We start from the raw sequence: 26,175 nt of genomic DNA on the forward strand, positions 1-26,175 counted from the left end.
AGTATTGCATTTGTTTCCTTTTGAACCAAATATGAAATTACCTGCCAAGGTTGAAACCATCTTCAATCCTTTTATGACTAAGCCATGTAACAGCTTAAAAAAAAAAAAAGCTTCTTTTTTTTTTTTTACGATTTTAACCCCGTTTCCTTTCGAGAACCAGCATTTGATTATTGGCTTCATCTTTTTGAGCACACCAATATCTTTCTGAACCCTATCGATGGTTTTAAGGTTACTTTAAAGAGACCACAACACTAACTTTCATTTGCTTTTCCACCACAGACATTGGGAACTGAAATGCACCTGCTGTACGGCATGTGCAACAGTATAAGTGTCAGACGTGTCCCCTCAGTACCTTGCTGCAGTATCTCTGGCATTTGGCCAATATGTTCTGTGACAAGATAAGAACGCTTCCCCCTACATGCCCCTTTGAGTTTCCATAGTGTTGGGCAAGAACACATTCATGCACCCAAGCAAACAAATACACACGCAATCCCAAAACATTATTAAAAACTCATCTCTTTCGACTCCACTTCGAGCGATAGAATGACTAACAAAGAACTGCTAACAGAGCACTTATATACTAATAAAGGACTGGCTTAGCCAGTTGAGCAGCACTTGAAACGATTGGCTCTTTGAAACCTGATGTTCGTATATGATTCTGTTTTCCTCAAGGTTGTGTCTTCCTGGTCGAATGTACTTATTGTAAGTCGCTTTGGATAAAAGCGTCAGCTAAATGCAATGTAATGTAATGTAATATTAGTCTTTCTCTTTACCAAAGACACATTTAACCAAGTAAGAGCAAGCAGCCATTAGAAAACATAAGTCATTTACTAGTTTTGCAAACTGTGCTATCAAATACAATTCTTACAATCTTATCAACATTTAAGGCACGTTTTAGGATATCCTGTGATGTATTCTAAGCCCCCTAATTTAATGTAAAACCAGAAGATAAATTATTGGTATTTTTTATAAATGTTTGTTCCATTTTGTACTAATAAGACAAAGAGAAAGAGACAAAAGGTGAAGTGTGTTCCATCTTCCTTCCATCAGCATGGGGTATCAATACATTGGTCCAGATGGATGGAGACTGCGACCCCTCTAAGCCGGCGTGATTTATCCAATTAAGACAATCACAAAGCGCGCGGAAGCCATCTCTGTTTGTGTCTGATGTTTCCCTCAGCGTAATGCTCTGATTGGATTAGGGGCCTTGGCATGGGCGTAATTGATTTTTCTTTAATTGAGAGTTATGGTGGGAGGGCCTTGCTACAGACTCAAGTGTTTTTTATTGACACACGTCATGTGCATGCACCCCTGCACACACCTGCAGACACACAGCCATCAACCCCCACCATTATATATAAGGATTTTATAAATACTTTAGTTTTTGCACATTTGCTGCCTGGTACACATGCAGTATCCGGCATCATGCTCTTGTTCTGGATACTGTAGGTGCTGCTCACTGTTCTGACTGTATTGTCAGGATGGGCTGGTCCAGGCTGGAGTGGTGCACTAGAATGACCTCATCTTTACATGGACGCAATAACAAACCATGTTGTGATTGGTTGCCCTCTGCTGCCACCTAAAGGCATACAGGAAGAAGTAAAAAAATATCACAGTTAAAACAAATCTATCCGCCAAATATGTACCTAAAATATGGATGAAAATCTAGGAAGATGTTTATATTCTTTCCAACAAAAGGGAGATTACCCATTAATCTTTAAATGAGGATACAGTTTTAATGTTTAATCTGCTCATTTTGGAAGGCAAGATGTCAGTTTCAATGTTGGTGCAAGAGGGCTTCTAGGGAAATCAATGTACCTTTTAAAATTGTGCAATATAATATATGTTTTGCAGGACTGAAGCGTTTTCTTGGCATCTTGTAAAAAAAAAGAAGGAGGATGCTAAGATGCAAAAACATTACATTTTATCAAATGAACAAAACACTAATGTGAATGAAATGTCACTTTGCAACTTACTTAAGGTTTGGGATCAGATTTATTTTTAATCACACCTGCATGACATTATTTCTGAATAAATCTGGACTGAAGAATGCAAATTGTTTGAGATTACAATTTTAATAGTGTTATAACCATAGACTGTAGGTTATAACGCAGTAGTTGTGTATGCTATTTCCCTTTAAGAACAATTCCCCCTTCCAAGCTGCACAGTGTTAGTAATAGCAACTGTGAGTCAAACATCTTGCTAACAGGAGGCCAAATTAAGACTAGTTCTAGTTTTATCTGCAAAGCTCTTGATATTCATTGATATAATCCATTGATCAATATCATTCATACCATTTTAAATTCAAAAGTCAGAGACTGTGTATTTAACCTTTTTTCAACTTTGTCCACTAGAGGGCGGCAGCCACCTAGTCTGAGGGACTCCTCTCTGGAGTGTTTGCCTTGTGGTTCTCACATGTTGGAGGTGTAATATGTTTTAATAGAGTCTTCCACAAGGGGGAGAGAGCACACCTCTCAGCACAGGAAAAAGGTTCAACGCACAGTGTGGACGTCAGATCCAAAATCAGAAACCGGTATCTAGTGTGTGGTGTCGGTAGATAGTGAGGTACTTTGTTGTCTGGAGGTATGTATGACTATGAGGCAGTCAGCAGGATGTGAGATGTTCATGTTTCCTTGCTGCGACTGCGATCTCCGTTCATCCAGTATGACTTCGTCTGCATCTCCATCAGTCTGGAGACGGTCCTCTGGAAGGCAAAGATCTCCTCCTCAGCCGTGAACAGAGTCAGGTTCTCTGCTGCCTTCTGAAGAGAGGACACAACACTAGAGTTAGCGGCTGATATACTTCAATACCATTTTTATTCAAACATATTTTGGCGAAAGGAGAAGTTAAGCAGCTGGATTAAGAAAATGAAATTGCCTGTTTCATTCTTAAACATGCAGGATTAGCATGTGTGAGAGCTAAATCCTCTTTTCAAAATTGCCTTGTTGACATTAACATAGTCTCGGTTAAACTTGAATGATAATGTAATACTTTTATAATCAGCCATTAAAAATAGGTAAAGGAAACCTGTGTTTTGGATGAAAAACTTCCCTTACCATTAACATCACTACAATGATGTACAATGTACATGCACCCACTAATACACTATTGACTAACAAACAACCCACTGGTTGTTATTCTCATGAAAGTGCAACTCACTGAGGTGAACTGTAAAGAGAAATCAGTAGTGTGATTTTTTTAAATGTTATATTTGAAACTGCATTTATTGCATATAGAAGATGAGGGTTTTCCTGCCAGTTTAACTTGTTGTGTTGTAGCACATGTGATTTACCCCACTGAGACCCAGGTCATCCAGCAGTTGTCTGTCCCTCTCATCGTCCCCTCCTGTGTGGACGAACAGCTGCTCTAAAGGAGTAGCAGCCAGCAGCACCACTCTCACCTGGGACACAGAGGGGGGGAAAGACACAGTAATGTCCAGTTTAGTTATATAGGTCACTTCCTTTTTTATTAACAATTACTTCTTCTCATGTAATCAATACTACATCAGAGAAGATAACCATTCAATCATTATTTCCTTAAAATGATATATCTTTGGTCACTTTGACGTTCCCCTGAGTCAAGTGTATATTGACTCTTTTTATAGATTGAAATGTCCTCTTCAACGCTATGATGAATTTATTAATAAAATGACAGTTCATGGGTCTTTTAGTGGTACGATAATATAGTAATATTACTTTTCGCAGAAGAGTATTGGTTTACTATTTCATTTCAGTGGTCTATTCTGTCATGAAACATATTTGTTTTGTTTCTGGGGGGGCATTTAATGAGTTTGTTCTACAATTAACATTAAAGAAGAGAAGGGAAGAGAGAGGGATAGGGGGTGACATACAAAAAAGCCAAAAGCTGGACATAAACTGTTCAGCGTTTTACTCCTTGGCCAAAAAGGCAGATTTTAACCTTTTTTTATGTGAAATTACATTTGTATTCTTGTCTCTTTTATCACCCAATTTAAGTTAGGACAGATTGATGGAGCACCTTGTTGTCGTAGAAGTTGTCTATGAGGGTGGTGAAGCGTCTGGCCTGGTCCTTCAGGGTAAGTGTCAGCACGGGAACATGGCGAATGAATACGGTGTCAAAGAACCGAGCCATTTCCAGGTAGTCACTGGCACCCAGAGGCTGAGAAGAAACACGTTAGCAGGTTAAATCAGCTGCACATCACAACGCGGAGAATAGCTTCACTGTGTCCTTGTAAACACAAACACGCACTCGGAACGCTGTGGTGTGCGTGTTTGCCTGAAGTGCAAACGGAGCGCTAGGGGCACCTTGTGCAAAGAGTTCGGGCTGATGTGCAGTCCCTGTCCTTGGTTCTTTGCCATTCACGATGATTGCTCTCAAAATTAATGTGCATGTGCCAAGCATATGTCAGATAGAAGAAGAAGAAGCCTTGAAGCTCAGATGCCTGCAAAAGCTCACCGCTGTCCATCAGGCTTGAGACCACACACACACACACACACACACACACACACACACACACACACACACACACACACACACACACACACACACACACACACACACACACACACACACACACACACACACACACACACACACACACACACACACACACACACACACACACACACACACACACACACACACACACACACACACACACACACACACACACACACACACACACACACAGACACACTTTTATTTGAGGCACAACAGGCTCAACTATTCACTAAATCGTCAATGGACTTGCTTTTTGACATTGAGCAGAAAATAGGACTGAGATGGAGGGAAGGTGATTCACTTTTTGTGCAAAGCTTTGGACAATAAGTACATTTCAGCAATAAGTACATTTCAGCAATTTAGCTGAATATGGCCTGCAGCATTTACTGTTATTGTTGAACTTTTGAAACTATCGTTTTTCAGAATGTTGACAATGAGGCAAATGAAGATTTGTAGAGAAAACTTTTGTACACTCACTCTGCCACACAGCTCCTCAAAAGTACAGTCAGCGATGGAGCCACAGGTCTTTTCCAACATCACGTCTCTTCCCAGCACTCTGAGCAGCCGAGGGCCCGTAACTAAAGAAACACACACACACACATAATCTTGATCCTCATGTCATACAGTTTCTATCATCACTTTTACAATTGAATCAGTATATTAACAGTTGATCTTAGACCTTGGAAGTCAGAAGTCACCTTAGTTATTTATGTCCAAAACAGGTATATACAATGCATCTACACACAAGTTATTTGGATAAAGAGTTTCAGATATATATGAACAAAACAGTCTAAATAAAAAGAACTCTAGAAAACCTTAAAATGAAAGCGTAAAACTAACCCGGATAGGAAACAGTTCAGCAAAACTATAAACACTTGTCAAACCCTGATCCAATATTTTCAAACTTCTAAAACTGAACGCATAGTCAAATGTGATCTTTTCTGACCTGTAGTTTAGTTTGAAAGCCAAACCCTAGTTTTTTGGTACATTTCTGCACGTACTGTAATACCTGCCTGGGCTAAACACCCATCAATACATGCACTATTTTCTCCTGTTGCAGGAAGGGGAAGGTATTAAGAAATAAGCTATCAAATTGTAAGGTTTGCACTTTTCATTGGATATGTGTACAAGAATATCACATATTGTCAACGTTATCCGTAATGTGGGAACAAAGCAAGAATCTTAACACAGTGGGTAAATATGCTGTTGTACAACAAACACAATAACATGAACTCCATCGGCTTATGTTTTAAAAAATGAAAAAGCTTGATTTTTAATATTTATTGGATTTAGCCATTTGTCTGCTATCACATCACGCTGCCTCCGATTAAATGATGACGATGATGTCACGTTAGGAAATGGAGCGAATCTCATCGAAAGTTGATGTTTTTCTTTATGCTCCTTACCACTCTTTTGACTTAAGGCCAGCTCCTCAAAAAGCGTATCCAAGGAGGCCTCTGCACCGGGCTCCGCTGTGCTAAAAGAGAGGGACACATACAAAAAGCAAATATGAAATTAACAATGCTGAAATGGCCACATCAAACGATTGGCAGCCAGGAGTGCATAGGAGGGGGTGGTACTTAGCTTTTCACTCCATCAGTAAAAAACAGGATGTTAGGCTCTAAACACGAGCATTAGCCTGTGAATGCACATCAAAATGAGATTTTAAAGGGTGTGTGTTTGTGTGTGTGTGTGCTTGTGTTTTAACTCCTGGTAAAAGGGTGCGATGAGTCTATTTACATACAGTGAAAAGACGAAAGCACTTGAAAGCTCCAATACGGCGATGAGCAACAGCAGTGTCATTCATACCTTGTTTGTGTGCATGTGTGTGTTCCTAACAGCGTATATGTAATGAGGGAAATAGAAAACTAGCTTTTAAAGCTCTTCCATTTTCTCATACTCTATTGATTCCTCTTTTATTCTTTTCATGGATCTCTCAAGGTAATGTAGGTCTTTATAAATCTCACAGTCTGCTTCCCCATTTATCCATCTGTTTGCCTTCTCTTTCTGTCCTTTAAAAATAAAAATCAATCCACATGATGTGCAAAAACATTTCCTGTAATAGTGTGATTGAATGCTGCAGATTAATGTTGACTCTTTACCAGACTTCTTCTAAACATCCACGCTGAGTCCAACTGCAAACTTGAAACAAATATGTCCATTAGATATTAGATTGTGTGTGTGTGTGTGTGTGTGTGTGTGTGTGTGTGTGTGTGTGTGTGTGTGTGTGTGTGTGTCTTACAGGTAGTACAGTGTGTGTCTTACAGGTAGTACAGATTTCCAGCTGCAGCTTTGTCCAGCCTCCTGTAGTCAATCCCAGAGTCAAGACAGATGGTTTGGCAGCACACCTGCGCACGCACACGCGCACACACACACACACACACACACACACACACACACACACACACACACACACACACACACACACACACACACACACACACACACACACACACACACACACACACACACACACACACACACACACACGGTTGAAACATCAGCAAAGTAAGAGCAAATATTAACAATAGGCCCAAATGTGTTTTAAAGCAATGCAGAAGGAAACATCTGTATTGTAAATGTTGTTAAAAATTATATATTTAGGTTAGAGTTGTACTTGTATCCACCTTAATTTGCAAACTGATGTTTTGTTATTCAAGCAGTTCAATCACATTTTCTAATTGTATTAGTAGTTTATTTAGGATAAGGTTAGAGATACTGAATTATTTAAATGTCGTGTGCTTTTTCAGTCCACATCTTTTTCAGCATTCTGGGCCTCCGATACACTGAAGTCTGTTTGCACCTAATGAAGGACTTTAACTGGTGCAAAAGTGTGGCTTGTTGATTTTCAAATAACACATATAGGGCTGTTGTTCACAGAGACAATATTTGTAGATAGGGTCAGTTCATTTATTTATTTTTAATAGGGGTGAGGGGATACCTGGAAAATGTTTTTGCAAAACCACCATCTTCTCTTTCAAATAAATCATATTAAGTCACAACTGTGAAACATCAGATTTAACGTATCATATTTCCCTAAAATGTAATTGTTAAAGAACATTTTAAAAGGTTTTTTTGATTGGTTAATTAGTTTGTAAGGTGTTGCTGTTTCATTGCAGACATTTACAATATTTTTTAAATATGGGTCTGGACGTATTTAATCAGTGGCACAAGAGAAATATTGATATATGGAAAGTTTAAAATGTGCACCATATAAATCAAATAACTCTTATAGGCTTTCACAGTAGATACTATCTATTAGTTTAGATTGATCATCTTGGGGGAATTAATTTAGATAACGGAGCTTGTGATTTGTATTGTCGCTTCTCCACTGCTCATCCCTCATGGGCAAAGAGCAAATAAAAAAACAAGTGAATAAATTCAATACAGAAGGCAGCAGACATCTTTCTCTCCTCTGACAGCGCCGGGGTTTTGAGAGACTTCTTCATGGTTTATTGAGTCGATCTATTGTTCCTGCAGCTATTCAAGTGTGTTAAAGCAGGGGTGAACTTTTGATGCAGAGTTCAAACTTTTCCAGATAGTGTAAAACGTCAACAGGATTCATGTCAGGGAGTGCACCACAAACTATAATCATCATCTCCACCATTCTATCAAAGAAGAGAAAGGAATTGCATATCATCCCATCCGAGCCAGCGGCGGCTGACAGACTAGTCGACGACAGCTCCGGTAAATTATGAAATCAGTGGATTTCTGCCACTGGCCTCCTTAAGCTGCAGGATAATTAGTAATCATCACAAAGCAAGGGGACGGAAATACTCTATTCTTCTCCGCTGTCAACTTTTTATCTCCATGTCCGCTCACACAAACGGGGTTCCCACTCTGAGCCAATTGGCTGAATCAGGCTTAATAACAACCTGACAAACTCGCCCTCCCCCACATACAAAAGGGAGGTGTCATTTCATCAACCTCCTGTGACCCCACCAACGGGTAAATAGTCCCTCCAAAATGGGAAAAAAAGAAGGAAAACTTGTCACTATCGCCGCCACATCATTAGAGTCTCAGTTTGTCTTTTCTCCTGCCATCTTCTACTCCATCTCTTTATCAAGCGTCTCTACCTCCGGTAAATGCGTTTCTTGACGGAGCAGCGAGGTACAAATAGGAGAGAGCAGAGCAGGAGGAATGAAAACACAATCAGTGGTGGTGATTCCATTGGTTATTTATAATCAGATAAGGCTGAGGCCTCGCGGGTCATTACTTGATTATCCATCTTGAGGGGATTGTCAAGTTCTCACTCCTCCGAGATTTTATCCGCCTACTACACATTGTGGTCTCCTCCTCCCCCCCCCCCCCACCACGCTTCTCTCTGTCTTCTTGGAAACTTAAAGTCTCATCTCCAAATGGCCTTTTAACTTATTCTGTTTATTGTTCTCTAAGGCTGAACAACAACAATCTGATGTATACACTCTGACAAACACCTGCCAGCTGCACTCAATTGTCAATTGTAATGTTTAACCGCTTAAGCAATTACTAGATTAGTAGATAGAACATTTTGATAATCAATTGAGCATAAATAAACATGAGAAATGGCTGTGTTTCTCTGTTTTAGATTGGTGGGATTAGTTAGAGGTAGCTCACCTTGGGCTCTGGGTCATATTTTACAGTATGATTTTAAATGTTATACGCTAATCAATTGGTCCATAAATAAGAAATGAAGGAACAGCTTAATAATAACCGATGATGCTAAATTGCAGTCATTTAACAGGTAAAATGGTGCAGTGGAAAGTATTCACTGAATTCAGATTGTCAAATGGGAAAGTTTGCTGCTTTTATCTGTTTTATCAGATTGTAAATTGATTATATTTGCGATTTTGGAGGGAGGAGAAGCAATGCTGTGCACAAGGTATCTTCGGTTTCTACAAAATATATTCATGTTTTTAATTGTTGTTTGGACAATACTATCAGATCTAGAAAACTGTGAGGAGTATTTCTGTAATATGTTTTAACTTTTTATTAACATGAAGCCAGTGATTAAAACACAATAATTGTCTGATTTAATTGATAGGTAAAATAATCCGAAGTTCCTAGTTTCTTTGTCACCATGCCACATTATCAGCTTTTTGTACTTGTGGTGTGAAACTGGTCCTATGTGTGTAGCTGACTCACAGAGGAGCAGCATGGAAGCAAATTAAAAGTCTCACTACTTGCAGCGATGCATTCAGGAACTCACAGACACAAGAGGGGAGGGAAAGAGAGAGAGAGATGACAGACATGAGAATCAGAGTCTCTTTAGAAGAAAGTCATCCAAACACATGTAGCTCCAATCATGTCATTGTCCAAGCTGTCCACTGCTCTCTCTGGACAGCCGTTTAGCATAAAAACAGAGTGGCTTTTTTTTATCTTCACTGCCTCCGCGCCCACTCCCTCTGCGACATATCTTTCTCTATCCTTTACTCCTCAAAAAGTTGCTTTTGAGTTTTTCAAAGAGCGCGGTGCCATTGAGCTGCAACAAAAGCCAAGGATAGCTGACTATTGGGCCCTGATGAGGTCCACTCCCTCATTACCCGGCAGCAGAAAACATTTGATGCTTTTTTTGTTTGGCCCGGAGAATTGACCAGGCCTCAAAGAAATGCGGGGTGGGAAGGCTGAAAAAGAGACGAAGGGGGGAGAGAGAGGGAGGAGGGGAAAGGTTGTCGTTCATTCAACCATGTGTGTCTTACAGCCTTGTGTGGAGGGACAGAAGAAAAGGAGGGAGGGAAAGAGGGGTCGAGAGAGAGAGAGAGACCGGGGGAGAAAAGAGAGAAAGCTTAAAACACTGCCTTTATGCTGGCAAGTTCTGGACGACTCTTCTGACATCAAAGTGTTTTCACTAACTGGGGATCTGCTGTGTGTGTGAGTGAGTGCGTGGGGGGTGTAGCTGGTGATTTTATTCATTCTTGGGGAGTCGGGGGGGGTACGTGACAATGTGAACACCCTAATTACACCTAATGATCTATTCCCTTAAAGTGTGACCGCCTTGGGCCAGCGATGGTTTGTTCTGAGGGGTCGTTCTCACAACCTCCCCCTGCCTCGGCTGCTCCTCTTGGGGAAACATCTTTTGAGTCGGAGGCCCCACCTTCCGTGATCCAGCACCCCACTGGACCCCCCACTCTCAACCCCTCTCGAGCTCTGATGAGGCCCAAAAACCCCGAACCGCCCCAAAACTCGCTGCTCTACCCGCACCTGGCCGGCAGAGGCTCCACATGTTGGGAGGAATAGTCGGACAGAAGAAATGCAGATGAGCAAATCGCTAAGATACTAAAGTCTCTGCACAAGCTACAATTTAACAGATGTTGAAATACAGCTACTACTTCAATTCTACCATTGTCCTATTATAATTGCAGAACGCCAGACATTTAAAGGAGTACTTAGCAATTCACTCCTATAACATAGAATGACTCCTTATTGACGTTTAAAAGTTGTGGGACAGTATTATCTCCTTTCCTTTGGTAAAGTATGGTGACAAGGAGACAATAACAATATCCCATAGATATCACCTTTTGTTTAAATAAGAGAATTCGACCAGCTGCTACTTAACACATTTTACTCATTTAAGAACTTCCCTAAGCAACAAAAGACAATTCTTTATCCTTGTCAAAGCCTGGTGCCTACATTACCCACAATGCAACTCCACTGCCAACAGTTCTTTCAGGGGTAGTTATAGTAATGGATAATGTATACTATAGTCATATATTTGTTCTTCTTTTTAGTATTACTGTGTTATTTGAAGCCCTTTGACCTTCCCTTTAAGCACCAGCAATCTTACTCTGAGATATAAAACCTGATTTTGCTCAGATAAACAAGTTGGTAAGTCTTTTTATCTTTATAATAAGGGTGTTTTAAAACATATTTAGTAACATAACATGTACAAAATGGCCATCTTTGCAGCTGCTTGATGTTACAAATGTGAAAACGCAGCAGAGTCTATTGGGTTGATAAGAGTGCAACGGAGACACAAAGCATAAGTACAATTATTTCATGAATGTACACGTTACTGAAGTTAAAGGTGGGGTAGGTAATTTTGGAGAAACCAGCTCGAGTGCGCTAGAATTTGAAAATACACAGCCGGAAGAAATCTGCTGCTTCCTTACAGAGCCCCTCCTCCAACACGCACGAACGCGCACATGACCAATGAGGGCACGAGATAAGCTTGTGCACAGATGGAAGGCTGACAGGCAGGTAGGCCATCCAGTTACTTTAGCCGGGCCGGCTCAGATGATTGGTCGTGCTTTTTACAGTACGGCTTCCACAGATGATATTTTTGTATGGATTTTTTGTCAAAGCACTTAAGATATTCATTGCTATCGGGATGTTAAGAGCATTCCATGGAATATAACAACAAGTGTATCTTGAGCCGGTTTCTCAAACTTACCCCACCTTTAAGAGGAGAGCAACATTTTTGTATTAAGCGATTCATTCAGATTGCAGGTGGCCTGCTTTCCAAATAAACAAATAGAGTAAAGGAAAATACACGTGTGTGCGTGCATGCGTGATCAAGCACATCTGACACGTGCACATGCAGGAAAACATCAGTCAGCAGCAGAAAATAGGCAAAGGTTCCTGGATCGAAAAATTAAGTGATAAACACAGAGCCAGAATCAATTCCTCACGTTCGAAAGGAGGAAAAATCTATTTGTTCTATATTAATCGTTTGGTTTTGTAGGTGCGAGACACTGATATAAAAGAAGTGAGGTACGCCCTCGAGGCACACAGTGAGTGGCATTAAATGCTCTGGAAGACAATGAGAGTCATCAAATATCAACATCCATTTGATTCAAACTGGCAGGCTGCCGGCTCTTCAAAGGCAGTCCTTCTCACCAAGGTCTTCACTGGAGGACCACATCCCTCTCATTCCTCAATTTTCCTTTCTCTACCATTCTGTTTTATTTATATATTTCTTTTTCTCTCATCGCCAACTGCACATCCCATAGCAATTATTAACAATGACACAGAAGGAGAGTGGATCAAAAGAAGGGTTAAAAACAGCAGGAAACTCAGAGATACTCAAAGTTGCCTCAGGGTTGTTGTCATGTTTCCCCCCCTCTCTGCAGCATTGTGTACGCAACTGTAGTCGAACAAGCGGAAGGAAAATAAAGTCACTATTCTGCTACCATAATACAGAGACCTGACCTTGGGTGAGTAAAGCCAGCGAGCAGAGCAGGATAGTAATAGAATAAAGAGCGGGGATAGAGGGGTGGAGAGAGGATGGGCGATGGAAAGTGGAGTGGAGAGGGAGGACCGTTTGTGAGAGAGAAAGAGTGTCTTAGTTACAATACTGGCAGTGTCCATTAAAAAAAGCCCTTAAACCCTGTATTTTACAGAACTCAGAGCTGTGCCATGGCTACAAAGAAAAAGAAGCCTTAACAAATGAAGAGCTTTCCTGATGGAGTCCACAGAAGAGAACAAGAAATAACAAATGACTGAAAATATAGGAAAGACAGAGACTTTTAGGATAACTGAAGCTTTCCATGCATAGCATCATTTCTACATTTTTAAGATTAGGAAAAAGGGGGTCCAAACTAATCAGAAGTCAATAGTTAAATAAATACATCAACCCATGCGGACATAGGCGCAGGATTAACCTCTACCACTCCAGCTCAGGTGATAGGGAGGAGAGGTCAGAGGTTATTTCTTACTTTCCAACGCCCTCATTCACTGCCTGACCCGCTATAGAAACACACTTAGACAAGAAGGAGCCGCAGCATGGAGGAGGACCCGCACCACCGGGCCCTGCCAGCATTAATTCAATCTATCAAGGGTCAGCTAGTTAGCAGCGTGACCCCGCTAAAACACGCTTTAACTTTACAGAACAGGCCGCTATAGAGAAGGCAGAGCACCCCCAAAAAAAAACACCGACCCCGAAAACCAGATGGCCTCACAAAGGGGAACATGGAACCCTGAAAGAGAGGAGGTAGTGCGGGGCAGAGCGGGACAACAGGCATTCAGGACCTTGATGAGGGTGGATTAGAGAGGGCAAGGGTTCTGCTGGGGGAGTGGGTGGGGGGCAGAGTGACTCCCAGGTTGTTGTGTGTTTACGTCGGTGTGTGTGTGTGTGTGTTTGAAGATATGGTGAAGCTCTGATGACCCTGAAACTGGACGTAGCCTGGGCACTTCAGATCAGCAATGTGACTCTTGTTAACAAACAAGTTTTGAGATTTACTCCTTTTCTTATTTTGTAGACAACAACAGTACTCCCACTGAGGTTTGTGACGAAGCAGATACATCGTTCATGTGATGGAATCATTCTAGTCTTACAGTAACATACTAGTTGTCCTATCTAGAGAGTAAAACATTTTAGGCCAGTAGGAATCAGTAAGTCATATTTTGTGGGGAGAAAATTCAGATTACATGACATCCTCTCATGTTATAGTAAATAAACGTACAGTATATTTACATAAAGGTGGTGTTCTTGAGTCCGTTTTTTGTATCATTCATTATGTTTCATTTTTACTAGATGTACCCGAATCTGCTCAGCTGTGATGCTATAAATTATACTTCTCCCTTTACGATTATACTGCATAAAGTACCAATATATCGAGGATATTTAGTTTGTTCTAAACCAAGACCAATAAAAACAAATATATTGCTGAGGTTCTGATCATTGTGCTAATATAATTTTAATACAGGTAGCGTTTCCCCTCGTCACCTCAGTAAGGCATGTCTATTATCGTCAATAAATAATGAGAATTTAAAAGCAGCTTCCTTTATTCGGCCATAAAATTCAAGCAGCACTTTGAGTGGTTATTTTCAGTCCTTCAGTCACAGAGAGAGCATTTATCAGCTACATTATATTGGCTGTGAGAGTAACTCGCCAGACCTTTGCTGAAAAACCTGTCGGTCTGTACGCGAAAAAAAGTGAAGGAATTATAAATTACATTTATTTGCACTACTAGGGGCATTTTTCTTATGACAAGGTTGAAAAAGCACTAGATTTGTGGGCAAATAAACTGCGGTTAGATATTGCTTCCTGTTATTATTAGACTAAATACCAATAATAGGTGCAAGAATGCTGCCCTCCTCTGTTGCAAAATGCATGACAACAAATTATTATGCAATTATTTATGAACATGATCCCTCCAAACACATCAATGATCATCTGAGATGCAGGCAGGATAATGGCGCTACCTGCTTAAATTGCAAAGTAGATTTTTTGCTGAAAATGCTAACCACCGCATCGCCCACCACTCGCCGCCCCCCCCCTACTTTTGAAATGCAAGCAGTCACTCACTCAGCTCGTCCGCCTCTCTCTGATTCACATTACCTGAGCTCACACACACTCTTTCCATCTCTCCCTACCTTTCTCTCTGCGAGTCTTTCACCGTGCCCTGGTATGATCAAAGACAGCTTTGTGACACTGTGTGAGGCATCGAGGAAGCAGAACACATCAAACCACTAAAGAGCAACTTGCAAAAAAAGACAGAGATAGAGGGACAGAGGCGCACATGCATGTGTGTGTATGTGTGTGATAAACAAATGAATTAATTAACAAGACAAGAGAGAGGGATGACTTTGTCTCTACCTTCAGCACGTCGATGAAAGGTAGGAAGGTGTCCCTCTGAAGTCCGTTTTTGTACAGATCTGAAAGAGGAGGGGAGCGCCTGTATTAGAGCTGCTGTTTAGCCTCCTAATAATGTCATTCCCTCGCCGCAGATTGGCAGATAAAGTGGCTATTGATGAACTGAAGGATGGGTGGGGAGGCACGACAAAAGGACTGGGACCAGGAGAGAAAAATGGATTTCTCTACCGGCAGCGGCAGCAACATAAAATTCATTACATTCCCAAACAATGGTGGCGACAGAAAGGACTGTCGCCTTTTCAGAGCGGACAATGTCCACAGCAGCTCGCTGAATAGATGTTTCAATTAGCTCGGCTGGAACAAATTACATCTGAAGTAGCATCCCTGATAGACAGATAAAACAGATAGGGATTCACACACAAACACGGACAAAGACACACACCCACAGACACACAGCGAGGCTTCAGCTTTTCCAGCTGCAAACGTAAACAAGCTGTTGTTGTTGATGTTTGGGTTTAAGCTTAACTCCTATACTGTAATGGGCTGCGCTGTCTATGACACAATTCTTTTGCAAAAGGTGAAAGGAATAGGTAAACATTTTGGGACTTCGGTGATGACGCAGTTATTTATGTGTCGACAAAGACGCCACAACAGGCTGCAGTGTTACTGAATAGGCATGAACGCTGTCTCTCAGTGGCTTCAAAATAATTGTGTTCCTCTGAACTGTCGAAAAAATAGTTTGAATGTGCTTTGAGGTGATGGCTTCACAATAACTCTTAATGAAATGAAAAGTTAGAAAGGAAATTGTTTTGGTTTCATCTTGGATTCCCAAATAACATTGTAGCACACATTAAGAAAGTGCCTACGACCATCAAAACTAAATCTTAATGATTATCCACTTAAAATATCTTGCTAACCAAAAGGCCGGCCCACTTTACAAGCAGGCATTGATTTGATCCCATCCATATATTATGTAACTGTCTGAGGCCATGCGACACAGTGACAAATAAAACCAATGACCTTATACATACAAGCGTTTGATGGCGGCATCTTCACATCAATAAAGATGGGAAATGTATGCCTTTCATGTCCAGTTGTCTCTTATGGCTTTCAGTGTTCCATTAACCAAGTAATTAATACCAAGTAGGCTCTCTATCAAGTTTGCATGGTTTGGCGCTTTGTTCTTAATAGCCAGTAAATATCAGAGACGGGCTTCTTTGTCTACAAGAGCCATTTTTCTGCCATCCACTTCCTACCCACTCGAGGCATTGAGACATCAACATCTTCCCAGAGAAAGACGTCAGATAGCACATCATGCATTTATCTTCACCTTGATCACCGCCTAGCTAATTCTTTCTCAGACCTTGCTCTGCTGGCAGTAAATGCAACATCAAAGCCTGTTTAAAGGTTGTGTCATGTCTCTAAGTGAGAGCTGTATCAAACGTCTTTCCCCCGGTTATTCGCTGTTAACAGGGTGTATTTGTCGTGGTCCTGTAAATTGATTCTTTCCGGGGCCAAGCACCTTCAGATGAAAGTATTAAGTGAATATTAAGTGAATAATGTAGATGTATGTAAACTGACTGGGAAATGTGCTGGTTCAAGAGGAGGAGAAGCAAACATTGGTGTTCCAGGAGTATTACTTGCTGCAGATGGTGTACTGGTGTAGTTAAGAGTCATTTTTATAAATGCAACATTTTGCAATACTCTTTTCAAAGATAACCATCGCCTGACGACCTCAGCTTTGCTATGTTTTATCAGTCAGAGTAAGAGTTAGGTAAAGCTTTAATTTTGATGAACAGTTTGTAGTTTAAAGTATAACGTTCTTTGAACAACTCATCAATCATTTTCACTACCGTGCAGCACTAAGGTTATGAGCTTGAGCTATTCATTTGTTGGTTTTGTTTTCAGATTTTCTGCTTTCTGATCATTCAAATATCTATATCATTTCATGCATACCGAGTTAATGGGCAAGGTTTGTAGGAGATCTAGTAGCACTTTTGTTATCTTTCATTTCCCCTTCCTTTATCATTATTTGTCACCAAATCAAACCACAAGCACCTAGCGCCTAAAGTACCCATTTAAAATGTAAAATCAAATGGGTACTTGTTGTGATAGATTAGATTAAGTAAAAGAAAACAATAAAATATTTCAGATGTTTTTTTGTAACTGCTGAATAATTGTGTCAAATTATTATTATTATTATTATATGGTCCTGCAATATAAGGAAGATTTCATATTTGTTCTGGAGGTTCTAACATTTCTGTTGCAAAATACTTTTTTACTTTAACCATTTCAAGTGTAGTTGCTGTGTGTTTAATCAGAACAACTTAATAAACTAGAAGAGCACTGGGAGAGCGCTGACCCCGGCCAATGCCAATCCGCTCTAAAATATAATGCGTTCTTTGGCCAACCTTTTTATCAAGTCAGGCCAGTAGTATTTTGGTAAACCTGCTTAAAAACACAAAAACAACCCAAACTGAAAACCTAACCTCCTGGGCAGAGGTAATAAACCAGCTAAAGAAGCTGACTATAGGTATGGGCTGAGTCGCCGTACCGTCAGGGGGTCGGTTGGAGGTGGCCACCACCACCACTCCGGTCTTGAACAGCGTCTCAAACAACTGCTTCAGGATCATGGCATCAGCAATGTCGGTCACCTGACAAAACAGAACCAGAGAAGAAGAGCGAGACATTCAGGTGCTGTATAATTTACCTTTTCCTCGCCACAGTACGTGTGTGAGTCTGAGGTCAAACCATGCCATCAACACTCCATGTTGATTAGTGTCATTCAGGTGTGCTCATTCAATCCTTTGTGTGTGGTCATGGCCATTCACACTCGCACACATACACACGCACACATACACACCTAGACCACTTGAACTGACTGCAAATGGTCACGGGGCGGCTTTCTGCTGGGGACAAGTAGCTGAGGCAAGGCAGCGGTCCTGAGCTAATCAACGGCGGCGCAGTTGTAAAAATGACTGAACGCAAGCGGGAAAAACAAGAGGAAGAAAAGAATGATGAAAAACGAGCAATGTAAATCCAGACTGGGGTCACAATGGCAGACAATGATTGATAGATGTTACACAAAGATGACAATTCGACAACCTACACAAGGCTATAATGCATAAGTACGATTCAACTGTACGCTCCTTTTTATTTATCGACATCATTTCCATCAGTCCAAAATAAACAAAGGTCGCTGACAACAGTGAAACAAGGACGTTCATGAGTCTGTTCGGCTGTTAAGTGAAGAGCTCTGACCTTTCTATTAGCAATCCAGTGCTCTCACTTTTGTTCTTATACTCTCATATCTCTCTCTTTAAAAGCTGCATGTATAGAACACATCTGATTAAACCCGATGACTGACTGATGGGCATATTGTAAAAGCAATGGAATTATTTTCCGATGTTGCGCATACTCACGGTAATTGTTGTTTTTCTCGATACAATATAACATACAAATCCACTAAGCTAAGTGACCTTCCTTTGCAACATGATTGCTGTCGGAAGATTCAAATTATGAGGAGGAATAGTAGGCCATTATACTATGTGCGTTTTAAGCAAATTGAGAGGTACATTACGAGAGATACAGTTACGTTGCTATTATCTTAATGAAAGGAGACCTTTTTAAGATGTCTTTAATAAAAGGAGACTTCTGTCCCGCCCTCTCCTCTTACTCCCTCTTACCTACTCTCCTGTATATAACAGGCACTTCTGATGGCCATACCCACGACATATGCCTCCTTTCATACTCTGGAGGGTCTTCTGCTTTTGCATATTAGCCCCACTCCCCTTGCCAATACTTGATTAACATTTGTGTTAAAGCCTTGATTTCACTAAGGAGAGGTGGCTAGGGGCATCAAATTAGTGTGTGTGTGTGCGTGTAATGAGAATCAACAGAAAGCCAAGGCTCTGTGTCTCTCTGAAGGGGCCCCCATTTCCTCCGACCGCAGGATTTTATTTTCATTTCAAAAGAATCATTTAAAAATGACCTTTTATACAACCTGGATTTGTTTATTCATGTGCCCTCAACATGGGCATAGTATGAGGAGCAATATTGATTGCTGAATGAGAAGGGGGAGATGGAAAGAGAATGGGTACCCACAGAATGAGAAAGGTGGAGGGGACTGATGTAGCACTTGTGGAACACAAAAATAATGGTGCAATCTCCGTCAGCCAATGCCGATATTCAAATGAGCATCCAATTACTCAAGCGGCTGTCAGTTTACAGCGAGGCACACGGGTGCCAAATGAAACCTCTTTTGATGTTACACCTCTTTATGTACACAACCTATGAGCAATTTCACAGAGGCAGCACGGTGACTGAGGCCCTGAGACAATGACGCTCAAGCGTTTTCTTCTCACTCTTCTTCCTTCTTCCTCGCTCTCTTCCCATCTTTCCATCTCGGACCTCTCAATGGCGAGTATTCATTAGGGGAGCCAGGCGGGGGCCGTAAAAGGAGGGAGGGGGGCTACAAATTACTGATAATGGCACGGCGCTAATGAAGAGAATGGAGAAATGTCATTAGCATTTAAGAGGATAAGATCCATCTGACCCGCCACCGCCAGTCGCTTTCTAGCTCCACTCACTTAAGGAAGCAGGAGAGTGCGACTGATACCCAGAGCCTCATTTGCATGGCTGAGTGGAGGAAGATGCTGATTGGTATAAACCCCCCCCTCCCTTCCACACCCCCCAACCTTGCAACCTCTTGTTTATGCATCACAAACAACGTGCACATGTCCGCTTGTTTCCCCTCCATTCACCGGTAGCAACAGTCGACAAGCGGAAACAGCAGAGCTGGCGACAGCAAACAAAACAAATCAATGAGAATGCAACAACAGCGTCGCAGTTTAAAATGTGAAAGACGGGCGGATGAAAGGAGCAGCTCTTGATCCTCGCAGATGCATAGAGAGTGATTAGAGAGAGCAAGCGCACTTTCTGTGACCTTTGACCTGCTGGCATTAACTGTAATGATATCAGTAAGAGGAACTGCACTGTGCGGCTCACAGATGTGTTTGGCTAATGATAGAGACACAAGCACACGTCTTTCTCTACTCACTGAATGACTAACTACCTTACAGAGAGTAGGGAGAGCTTCAGTAGTGGCTCTCTCCTTTGACACCACAGGGTAGAATAATGAGAACTACAGCAGCACCAATGGCTGAAGATGCCTCTTATTTGTGTGACTCCAGTGTACACAAACTGCAGGTGACTTGGTTACTGCATTCACAACGCAACACAATATTACACATTGATACGTGTAACATTACACATGTATGTACTAGTACTGTACTAGTAAGCTACTACTGGGGAGAGCGAGTGTCTCATTGATATTGGAAGTCATTATTCTATATTTAAAAAGGCCACTAGGTGTCCCCAGTCCTGTTTCTGTGGGGGAACACAGATCAGAAGCATCCAGTAGTCCAGACAGGATACTGGTTTAAATGAAACACTAAAAGTGATCACAGCTTGAACACATGTTTAACTTGTTTCTGACCAAGCAGGAAAGAGGAGTTACTTATAACTACAACACAAAAGAAACACAATGTTGCATATCACTTTGTTTGCTTCCTTTGATATTTAAACATCTCTGATGTGTGATTTACTGTGTTTACTACCAACATCTTATTTCCTGTTTCTTTGTGTTTAGTTCAAATCTGTAACATTTGCTGGAAATGTCCCTGAATATTGGATAAACCAGTAGCTCCAAACTTTTAGAAAAAATATGCAATATCTGTCAATATAATGTAAAATAACATCTTCTGTATGACTGTTGCAAAAAAAGTGTTTTGATCTGGAAAAATAATTGACATATTACTTTTTAAACATGAAAATTGTTTAAAACAGTAGAATTATTTTGTACCTTGCAAACTTGTTAAACCTTTATAATGCCTTAAGATATTACTTATACTTTTGACTCAATATGCCACAAAATATGTTTTAACTTTAAATCTTTGGCGCTCTATGGGTATTCATCTTAGCCGAGGGTATTTTTTGGTATAACGTTCCTAAGCATCAAAACGCTATTATTATTTAAAGTTAAACTAGCAGTATATCTTCTAGTATCACCCATTACTTAGTACTAATGTTGGTGTAGTACTTTTTAAAGCAAATGTATGCAGTTGATGTTTGCTTCTTGTCACTAATGTTCAAGCTGTTTTTTTACACACACAGACGTAACAAACTCGCTCACCTGAAACTCGTCAAAACACAAGAGGCAGGTTTCGTCGCTGATCTCCATGGCAACCGGTGATATGGGGTCATAGGTGAACATTTTCCCTAGCCGTCGTTTTGGCAGGCTTTGTTTCCTCCGGTGAATCCCTTTAAGCAGCACACAAACGTCAGGCACATCCTAAAGCACACCTGCATCAGCAACTCAATGACAATACTGAATAAAGCAGTAATTTCACCTGTATGCATAATGGTAGACAATTAGCAGGAAGGCTTCAGGACAAACACAGAGATAAATATAGGATCTCCAGCGCATGAGGAGTCAGAAAACTTCCATAAAGTCAAGCAAGCAAACCTTCAGCAGTGAGCGTATTGGAGTGGGAGGATAATACTAACTTTTGTGGATGTCCAGCATGAAGCCGTTGAAGTGGACTCTCTTTTTACGAGTGTTTTTCACACTGGAGTAAAACATATCCATGAGCATGGTCTTCCCTGTGCCTGAGAGGGATACAGAAAAGCATGATTATAACTTCCTTGAAATCTTCCAGAGATGAAACTCCTTAGAAAATATCATAGTATATCTATTTATTTTGAGATCTTACCGACATCTCCATAGAGGTAAAAGCCTTTGGGTGGGGGAGGAGTGGGTTCCTCCTTTGAGGGAAAGTACAGGAAGGAAATGAATAAGTATGTTTTTACATTGTATCTTTACCAGCTGCGAGCCATCATAAACAACAATGCATAAAATCAATATGGTTATGAAAAATGATTGCATAAATGCCGTATTAAAAAGGCACAAAACATTATAGCTGTTGACCTACATAAACGTCGTTATATTCATTACCATATACTGTAAGACTGAACCATCGTTTAATAAACAAAGTATGCTGAGGCATTAAGCCACCACTACAGTGTGAGGTTTCACATTCTCCAGACTAGCCCAGAGCAGGGGAGGAAGACAAAGGGGATCTAATCAACAAGACAAGCCAGGGTTCCCACGAAATAAAAGCATCATCAGAGGAACAATAGGGGGATTTGTCAGACAAAACGGAGAGGACTGGATGAGGCTCCATATGAGATGGAGTGGACTTGCCTGTGCAGCCTGTTTAGCGCTGCTAATTGTGATACGGTACTGTTGCATTGAGGTGCTGCTGGAAGTCATTGTGCTGCCTGCCTCCCATCATCAAAAGGTCCTTGCTTTAAAAAAAAAAAAAACCCGTATTCTGTGTGACCGAGCTGAGAATATCGCATAAAGCCAATATCTCTAAAGAGGGCCGAAGCCATGTTGACATCATCAGTTTACTCATGACATGTAACGATAAATTAGAGCATATTTTTTAGTACATGAGGACAAATGAGAAATGTTTAATACAGGGTTCAACAACAATGTGGTTCAAGATTGTCCATCTCTGTAACCGGGCAACGGCAAATAGCTTTGGAATTAACTGAGCACTGAATAGAAAGGTAAAAATAGAAAGCAGACAATGGCCAATTGAAAACTAAATGAAAAAGCAAACTTGTTACCCATCCTCTCTCTCACTCTGCCCTCTGCTCCCCTCTCCTCCCCCCATCCCTGCCTGTCCTGTGCTGGAGTGAAACACTGGAAGAGCAACAAGCCGTTCCTGTCTGCTCTGGCATAACAGTGTGTGACTTCTCCCTGACTTCCCAGGCTGCCCTCTGGCATGGTGGGGTAATTGTCAGTGGTGGCTGGAAGCCATTCTGCCATGGCAGAGTGGAGAAAGACAAGGCCGTCTCTCAGCCACTCTGTCTAGCTGAGCTGTGTGGCCTTATCTCACCTCCTGGAAGAGGGTGCAGACTGGCACATGAGTGGAAAGTTCACATGCAGGACATAAACATTTTAGTTCTGAAATGACTTCAGGAGAACTGCGTTTGATCACATCTACAGACAGATACGTTGTGTCTCTCACTCAGAAGGTTCATGGAAGTGAGCTTTAAATGGTACAACTGTCCTGCTGGAGACCGCCAGTGTACAGGAGGACTGCATGATGCAGGTCTGACTTGAAGAGGGTGGCGCCCTTTAAACAATGGTCCATTGTTGGCCGGCCATCCGCAAAACCACGCCACATTGGGTCAATATTAAGTCAAGTGTACTCTCCTCACAGACTTGGTCAGTTAGTTAGGACAATGGCGGTACTTTCACAGAGAGAACAGACACCGAAAGGACAGTGGTATGACCTGATTCAAGCCAGAATAATTGCATAAGTACTTCTGTCAGTGTGTATGTGTGTGTGTGTGTGTGTGTGTGTGTGTGTGTGTGTGTGTGTGTGTGTGTGTGTGTGTGTGTGTGTGTGTGTGTGTGTGTGTGTGTGTGTGTGTGTGTGTGTGTGTGTGTGTGTGTGTGTGTGTGTGTGTGTGTGTGTGTGTGTGTGTGTGTGTGTGTGTGTGTGTGTGTGTGTGTGGGAGACAGAGCAATACATAAGGTGCAAAAGGAGAGGGGGCGGTGGTGTTGATAGCCTAACACCAAAGTATTTGTCAGAGTCCCGAATCAAAAGCAAAAAGGACAAGAATGGCCCAGACAATGGGGATCCCCTCATTACTGCACTGGGACGGTGAGAGAGTGAGAGGGGTGCCGGGACCAGCCCAGCAGGAGGTCTGCCCTGCTGCCTTCCAAAATCTCTGCCTAACCTTATGTGTCTGTGCCAGCCAACCAACAAAACAACTCCCACCACCAAATACTAGACAGTCAGCTCCCCTGACCTAAAAACAACAACAGCCCCCTACATTACGCCGTTCCAAAACTCACATACACAATACACTTCCCAGACCCCTACCCTCCCTTTGACCTGAGCCCCATGGCCACCATGAGTGATACAACTTGTGTACAGTGAACTCTGTGAAGTCCCTCCATATGTTGGACGTCAACAGGGGCTTTATAACAGACTGAGAGTCCAGATGCCCCACTGTAATAGGTTTTAAACAAATGCATGCTGCTGTACAAATTGTAAACTGTGTCCAAAATCACTCATTATTTTCTACCTTATGCACTATTCCAACTTTTTATTTCAGTGTATGCAGTGCACATTGTAATTCATGTTGTAAGGAAAGAAAAAAAGATCTGCAGCATGTATGCTACTTCTTCGGTTTAAGTCCAAACTATTCAGAAGTGCCCACAATCTCAACTGAATAATCCTATTGAGTCTATATCAAATAATACATAATATAATACATATTATATAATATATAAGATATTAGTCAGGTTTTAATGGCACTACTGTCTTCCATGACAGTTTACGGTTTAGATTGACAATTAAAAAAACCTACTCAAATCAGATCCACTTACGGATTTTTCCTCAACCTTTCAACCACATCACATGGTCTTCATGATAGGGAGGAGTTTATTTAGTTGTAACAGAGATGAATCCGTTGAGAACTGGTCAAGTACCTGTTTTTTTTAATACAGTTGCTCAAAGTGCATGTCATCAGGTGCAAATTCATGAAAACTGACCAGACTCCGCCTGCTGATTAAGACCATATCTTAGGCCATAATCCCATTGTATTTTGTTTATGTATGTATGGTATTTGTGGACGTACATTTGTGGATATATTTTCCTTAATATTTTAATTTTTGTTTTTGATAGAGTCTCATGTGGACAGGTGTTATTAAGTCTAGCAGGAAATTGGTTGCTTTATGACATTGTGGCTACTACATGTGGTCTATGGTTTGGTTTTGATAAGTTATCCACTATATTTTGGAGACCAATTACATGTCAGAATCTAAATTCAGAAGGGCAATCAAACAAGTATGAGAATAATCATTATCCGACCATGCATCATTACGTATAAAACGTCAAACCTTTGCAGTTGATCCACCATATTTAACGTTTGGAAGTTGACTATTGTCATCTTTTGAGTTTAACCTGGTTGGGGTTGGGTTCAAGTAGATGCTGTTAGTGTAGTTATTCAGATTGTGCTTCAGCAAAGCCAGCTGCTGTAGGACGTTTCTCTGCTGAATGTCTTCCTGCAGGGAGCCACACTGAACAAGGTGGTCATACTGTCCACTGAGGGCACACGCTTTTGCTGCAGGAGGCTCAGAGGAGCAGTGTGGTGCGGACGAACTGCATGTCCTCCAGCCAGTGTAACCTTAGAGCATAAAAGCAAAAGCTGTTTTGTAAAATTCTCTGTAAATCGTTACCTTAAGACTGCAAGTATACACGGATTCTGTCAATATTTAAGTAAAACGTCATAGGAAGTAAATAGAAGTCGAGTAATTCAGAGGTTTAAGACTGTTTATTTTTAAAACACGACGACCTGAAAATAATTTACTACAACATGACCGAGAGACACATACCCTTTCCAGTGCAAAATGCTGACTCTCGGAAAATTCTCCTTGAAGTCAGAACAGTATCTTTTAGTAAAAATTGTATTGAGAATCTGGCAGCTGCAGGGACCCTGTACGCAGCCATGATGTTTCAAAACTCAAAACTTTATTGACAATCACTTGACAAATATAAGCCACATGACACAGGCATGGCAGGATAGAGCATATGTTGGGTATCTAACTAGTGAATATGAATACATATTATTAGATATAACCTGGATACAACTCATATATTGTATTTTTATTTATATATTATATATATTATTTTTATTTATATTTATCTTAAACATGCAGTAAACTATTGCAGGTTAGGTTGAAAATAAAAATGTAATGTTTTATATTGTAGGCCGAGGTACATTTATATGACTGGATCTTATCAATAATAATGATAAGTAAACATTTCGCTTGTAATTTCGTTTTTTATAAAACATTGTTTTTTAAATAATTAATATTATTTGAGCATTGAATCCAAAAGCAACACTGTTGCACGTTTTAGCAGCAATTTCAAAGCATGATTGGTCTTGAGTACAGGAATATAATGATAACAATTGTGTTTGTCGTCCGAATACGTCATTCCAACGGATAGGCCCGCTGGCGGGTTGTAAACAAACCGAGCAGCAGGTGGACGGGCAGCATCAGCTGAACCTCAGCTGATCGGAAGTGCAGCGAGCTG

At 41.0% G+C, this 26,175-nt stretch overlaps 1 protein-coding gene across 2 annotated transcripts; it reads right to left on the minus strand.

Moving 5' to 3' along the window:
• Positions 1-1,652: 1,652 nt before the first annotated feature.
• On the minus strand, positions 1,653-25,587 carry afg1lb (AFG1 like ATPase b). 2 transcript variants are annotated; one of them, XM_034076664.2, is made up of 13 exons: positions 25,473-25,587; positions 24,978-25,264; positions 21,766-21,817; positions 21,560-21,661; positions 21,186-21,313; positions 17,547-17,646; positions 14,996-15,054; positions 6,745-6,827; positions 5,886-5,956; positions 4,957-5,057; positions 3,997-4,137; positions 3,293-3,400; positions 1,654-2,761 (listed from the first exon to the last, which is right to left on the minus strand). In XM_034076664.2, the coding sequence occupies exons 1-13, from the start codon at positions 25,585-25,587 to the stop codon at positions 2,624-2,626; spliced, it is 1,485 nt and encodes a 494-aa protein (XP_033932555.1). In that variant the 3' UTR covers positions 1,654-2,623. The 2 variants fall into 2 exon arrangements, with proteins under 2 accessions (XP_033932556.1, XP_033932555.1); XM_034076665.2 differs by lacking the exons at positions 14,996-15,054; positions 17,547-17,646 and having other exon boundaries at positions 1,653-2,761.
• Positions 25,588-26,175: the final 588 nt, after the last annotated feature.

The sequence above is a fragment of the Pseudochaenichthys georgianus genome, chromosome 24, assembly GCF_902827115.2.
Source record: "Pseudochaenichthys georgianus chromosome 24, fPseGeo1.2, whole genome shotgun sequence".
Taxonomy (NCBI): domain Eukaryota; kingdom Metazoa; phylum Chordata; class Actinopteri; order Perciformes; family Channichthyidae; genus Pseudochaenichthys; species Pseudochaenichthys georgianus.